This window comes from Emydura macquarii, unplaced genomic scaffold (genome assembly GCF_026122565.2).
Source record: "Emydura macquarii macquarii isolate MOO-44397 ecotype Brisbane River unplaced genomic scaffold, CSIRO-AGI_Emac_v2 contig_2687, whole genome shotgun sequence".
Taxonomy (NCBI): domain Eukaryota; kingdom Metazoa; phylum Chordata; order Testudines; family Chelidae; genus Emydura; species Emydura macquarii.
This window is the reverse complement of record NW_027132824.1, coordinates 26,574-32,020: the sequence shown is the minus strand read 5'-3', so window position 1 is coordinate 32,020 and position 5,447 is coordinate 26,574. Positions and strand designations below refer to the sequence as shown.

The following is a 5,447-nucleotide window of genomic DNA, read 5'->3' as shown; positions in this document are numbered from 1 at the left end:
AGGGACGGTGTTAGCAGCATGGACTGCGGGTAAACTACCGGTACAGATGGGAATGAAGAAAACAAGAGTTAAAGAATTAAATACAGAATGGCAGAAATATTACTACAAGGATACCCAAATTTGGCCCACCTATGGTACCTTTGATTATTGCAAGCTAAAACAACTAAGACTTAAGCTAGAAGAAAAAGCCCCGAGGCAGATGGACTATTGGTATTGCTGGGCACATCTCTCTACTGGAGCTTGCCCTGTAACGACAATGCCTGCAATTAAGGAGGAAACTCCACCCCCTTATATTCCAAGCTGCCACAGGAGGGACAGCCACCCCCTCCCCTTTCGTTCCCTCACCACTTCAGACAAGCGGGAGTAGAAATCAGGGCGAGAAAAACAGCAGTGAGAGAGAGAGGAAACATGATTTAGATAAAGGCAGCTTCGGCAGTAACAGCACCAGCAAAACTGAAGAAAAGGGGAGGGAGAAGGCGGAGAGGAGAAGAGTAAACAGTACAGGGAATCTTGACTTCCCTTCTCATTTCAGCCCCCCACATACCCGCACGGGTCTCAAATTCCGCCCCGATGGCAGAACTGAGACACCTACAGAGCACACCACCACCACCACCGTTGCCCCATTACGTGTGCAATATATACCTGACGGACACACACAATGTTCAGTGAGGGCACACACACCTTTTGCACCTGGGGATCTGATTATTTGGCAAAAAACCACCCCCTCCTTTCAACAAGACCTTGTTACAGTCATCAGAAAATTCCGGACTATTGTCCGAACGCATAATCCGTCCTGGGCAGACATAGAACAATTAATGGAAGCCTTATTTACCGCTGACGAGCGGGCAACTATTGTGGATGAAACTATTAAGCTTGAAGGGGAGGACAATACAACCAATGCCAATTGGCCAAAGATAGACCCTGGGTGGGATTATAATGATAATGCCAACTGGAATTCATTTATCCATGCTCGCGAGACCTTGTTTAAAGCTATGGAAAAAGCGGGGCAGAAACCTATAAATTAGGAAAAAAAATTCATGAATTTGTTCAAGCCCCTGATGAAAACTCAGATGCCTTTTATGTGCGGCTTTGTGAAGGGGCAACTCGATACGCCCAGCTTAAACCTGACGATGCAAGGGATTGCAAGGCTATTGCTGCAGCATTTGTAAATCAGGCAGCTAGTGATATACGAAACTATTTTCACAAATCTTGTCCAGGATGGAACGGAAAAAACATATCAGAAATTAGGGGGATTGCCACATATGTGTTCGAAGGACGGTAGGTAAAAGAACAGTTACAAGAAGAAGGGAAAAGAAAACGTTTGAAGACTGTTATCAGGTCCCCCATCAATTTTCTCATCTCTAGATTAAACATGCCCAATTCTTTCCACCTTTCCTCACAGGGCAGGTTTTCTAAACCTTTTATCACCTTTGTTGTTCTCTGTTGAACTCTCTCTTCAATTTGTCCATATATTTCTTAGCATTTGATTCCCAAAACTGGATGCAATCCTGTAGCTGAGGTCTCACCAGTGCTGAGTTGAGCAGAAGAATTACCTCCCATATCTGACATACAACACAATACCTGAGGTGCCATGTTCCCAGTGAAAATGGGGATGGTTGAAATCCCCCGTTTTTATTGGGTTTTCTGTTTTTTTAGCATCTCTAATCTCCCTGAGCCTTTCACAATCACCATCACAATCCTGGTCAGCTGGTTTGTAGTATATTCCTTCTCCTATATTCTTATTATTCAAGCATGGAATCTTGCATGAACTCTATCTCCAAAGAGAGTCTATGGTACAGTTTAATTCATTGAAGATTTGTACTCCATTTGACTCTTTCACATATGGTGCTACGTCCTCATCCGTGCCACCTGCTTGGTCATTCCTATATATTTTGTGCCCTCTTATTATGTGTGCCATTGATTATCATTGCCCCACCACATTTCTGTGACACCTATTATATTGCCTCCAAAACCAGAACTAAACAACAAAAATAAGGTGAGACCAGATAAAACAACATGAATCTGTTTTATATCATATTTCACAAGATGTTATTGTTATTGCTTTTTTAAAAAGAAATATTTTTGTCAGTAGAACCCATGGCAGACCCAGAATGGGGAAATCAAACGTTCATCATGGGATTCATCCTCCTGGGCTTTGGGAATTTCCATGAACTGCAAATTCTTCTCTTCCTGCTGTTTCTAGTGATATACGTTGTGACCATGGCTGGGAACATGGCCATCGTGGTGCTAGTTGTGGCTGATCAGCACCTTCACACTCCCATGTACTTCTTCCTGGGGAACCTGTCCTGCTTGGAGGCCTGCTACACCTCAGCTATCTTGCCCCGGATGCTGGCCAGTCTCCTGAGTGGGGACAAGACCATTTCATTCGCTGGTTGCCTCATACAATATGATATCTTTGGTTCTCTGTTATCTACAGAGTGTTGTCTCTTATCAGCGATGTCTTATGATCGGTATTTAGCCATATGCAAACCACTGCATTATGCAGCCCGTATGAACAGTGGCTTTTCCCTCCAGCTAGCGGTTGGATCTTGGCTCAGTGGCTTTGCAGCTGGCACCATCGCAGCATGTTGGGTGTCACAACTGATTTTCTGTGGGCCCAATGAAATTGACCATTTCTTTTGTGATTACACCCCGTTGATAAAACTGTCCTGCAGTGATACCAGCCAGATGGTTCTTGTGTTCTTCCTCATCTCCTGCATATTTATTCTTCCCCCTTTTCTCTTAACCCTCACATCTTACATGTGTATCATCAGCGCCATCCTGAGAATCCCTTCCAGCACTGGGAGGCAAAAGGCCTTTTCTACCTGCTCCTCTCACCTCATCGTGGTGACAGTTTTCTATGGGACCCTGATCATTGTCTACATGCTCCCAGACACAGCTACGCTGCGCAACCTGAACAAAGTGTTCTCCGTCTTCTACACCGTGCTGACGCCCATGGTCAATCCCCTCATCTACAGCCTGAGAAACAAGGAGGTCAAGGAGGCCCTGAGAAAAGCTCTAAGTAAGACTGTGACTTCCATGAGCATTTGCAAACGATTTTGTGGGCATTTACTGTAAGTTGCAATAAAATGTGTAGAATGGGAGCTCATCAGGTGGTGCAATGAGGCAAACCACAGCGCGTGTGGGCAGTGCTGAAATAGTACAGCTGTTCTAGTACCTACAGTGAGACCGGTGCTTGTACCGTGGCCCTTACCCCTGCTCCACCCCTCCCCTAGAGGCCCGGCACAAACTCCAGCTTGGCCGCGTCCCTCGAGACACCCCCACCCACCGCTCCTGCCTCTTGCGGTGCCAGGGACTGTGGCCCTTCAAGTGGTGCCCAGGCAGGGGATCAGGGTGCTGGGGGCAGCGTTAGGGACAGCAGGGCTTGTGCCCCCCCCAGCTGGGCAGAGGCAGGGCTGGGGAGTTTCCTGTGTCTTTATTGAATCCAGTCCTTTTGCTCTCTAGCAATTTTGTGAATTGAAGTATCATTAAACCGTTACTACCAGTACTCGCTGGGGACACAAGCTGAAGGAGAGCTTTCCCAATCCTCTTTTTCTGTTCTTCAAACAACCACCCAACCTCACCAAGCTCATCATCAGACGCAAGCTGGCCACAGATCGGCAGCCACCAGCACAAAGTGACACCAGCCCCTTCCCTAAGAACAGATGCAAAACCTGCAGACCTATCTCCACTGCTATGATGGTCAGTAGCCCCACAACACACCTGTCAGGATCCGTGAGTCCTACACGTGTCTGTCACGACATGTGCTGTACCTCACCTGGTAGCAAGTCTCAGAGCAAGTCTAACAGGTCATGAAATGGCCAGGAGAGGGAAGCATCTCGTAAGCTGTAGTCTACTGCTTAGGGCATTCGGAGTGTGGGAGAGAGCAGTTCAATTTCCTCCTTTTCATGAGAAGAAGGCATTTGAACATGGGTTTTCTACCTTTTAACCACATGATCTAACCACGGGGCTGAAGGTAGGATTGAAGGATCATATTTTTATTGATAAAAGAGACAGTAAACCTGAATTTCATTGTACACACACAAAATGACAAATATATTTCTGTGTCTGAGAATAGAGATGTACACAGAGGCAAAGTAAGAAAAATGCTGCCTAAGAATGTATTAGTGTTTGATGTAAGGATATTTACCTTGTGTATTTGAACAATGTGACGTTGTCAATTTGTGTTTTAAGGGTTATAAAGCTTTAACCTTTTTGAAACTAACAGCTGGTCTCATTAACAATTATTGTCTGACCCACTCTGTTGTCTCACCCCCCATCATTTCCCACAGCTGTGAACATGTAAATGGATAACATTGAGAAAAATACTAAGACACACAACTAATAACTTTGCACAACTGTGAACGTTTCAATGACAAAAATCCGGGAAGAGGCTGACAAGTCAGGACTGATGTTATGAGTCAAAATGTTTAAAAACTAAAAACTGAATTCAGCCAAGTCTCACTGAAAGATCTCCTAGTACGGCACACTTCCCTCTCGGCCATTGAAGCTGTTCCACTCTGTGTGAACAGTGGCCAGGTCCGTCACTTCTGAGGTGGAAGAGACCTGTCCAAATCCATTCTCCTCATTTCAACCACAGGAGGGAATTTAACCAGGGTCTCCCACAGCCCAGCTGGGTGCCCAAACCGCTGGCCTAAATTTTATAAGGGAAGAAGCTGCCATCTCTGCCATTTCCCCACCATTCCCTCTGGCCATTTTGTGTAGTGATGTGTGTTCAGAGCCTGCCTGTGGATAAAGCTGTGCAGGTGAGACCAGCGGGGCAATGCTTATCTTCACAGGTTTATTGATTGCACTGAGGCTTAGAGGTCCAGGGGATTTAGGCACCTAGGGAACATTTACAGTCAGATCTAAAGCCAGATTTTTGAAGGCACGGATTTGAAGGGGTGTTAGACACTTTGCTGCTTTTGAAAACCCCACAGCTCAGGGGCAGAACCAGGAGGAGAACCCAAGTCTCCTGAGTGCCAGCACTGTGCCTGATCCACTAGAACATATTGCCGTCAGATGGGTGTGGGGCATAGAGCTGCTAACGGTTAAGAAGGTGCCGTAGAACCTCAAAGAGACGAACACTCGGGAATGGGGCTTGTTGGTAACTCTGAAAAGTTCCTAACTCTGAACAGAACATTCGGGCACAGCACCCTGCGGTCAGTGTCTTCCAGCTGGGGCTGGCAGAGATCTCTGCAAAGGTGGCACCCGGCAGCCCTGCCTGGTTTGCAAGCAGCTCCCTGCCCTATTCCTGTTTCTTGCCTTTGGGCTGAACTGGGGCGGGGGGTCTGCCCCGCACCAAGGGCACTACATGCCCCAGCCCTCAGACGCCTCCCCCCAGGGCTCGCCCTGCTCTGTGCACTGCAGAGGCAGCATGTGGCAGGGGGTTGGTACCGACTGGCTGCCAGCACTCCTCCCTCCCCTGCCCCTTGCACTCCCAGAGG

At 47.1% G+C, this 5,447-nt stretch overlaps 1 protein-coding gene across 1 annotated transcript; it reads left to right on the top strand.

Annotated features, from left to right (window-relative positions):
* Positions 1 to 2,097: 2,097 nt before the first annotated feature.
* On the top strand, positions 2,098 to 3,078 carry LOC137164725 (olfactory receptor 6F1-like). The gene has a single exon (XM_067565664.1). It carries the CDS (start codon positions 2,098 to 2,100, stop codon positions 3,076 to 3,078), a length of 981 nt encoding a protein of 326 aa, XP_067421765.1.
* Positions 3,079 to 5,447: the final 2,369 nt, after the last annotated feature.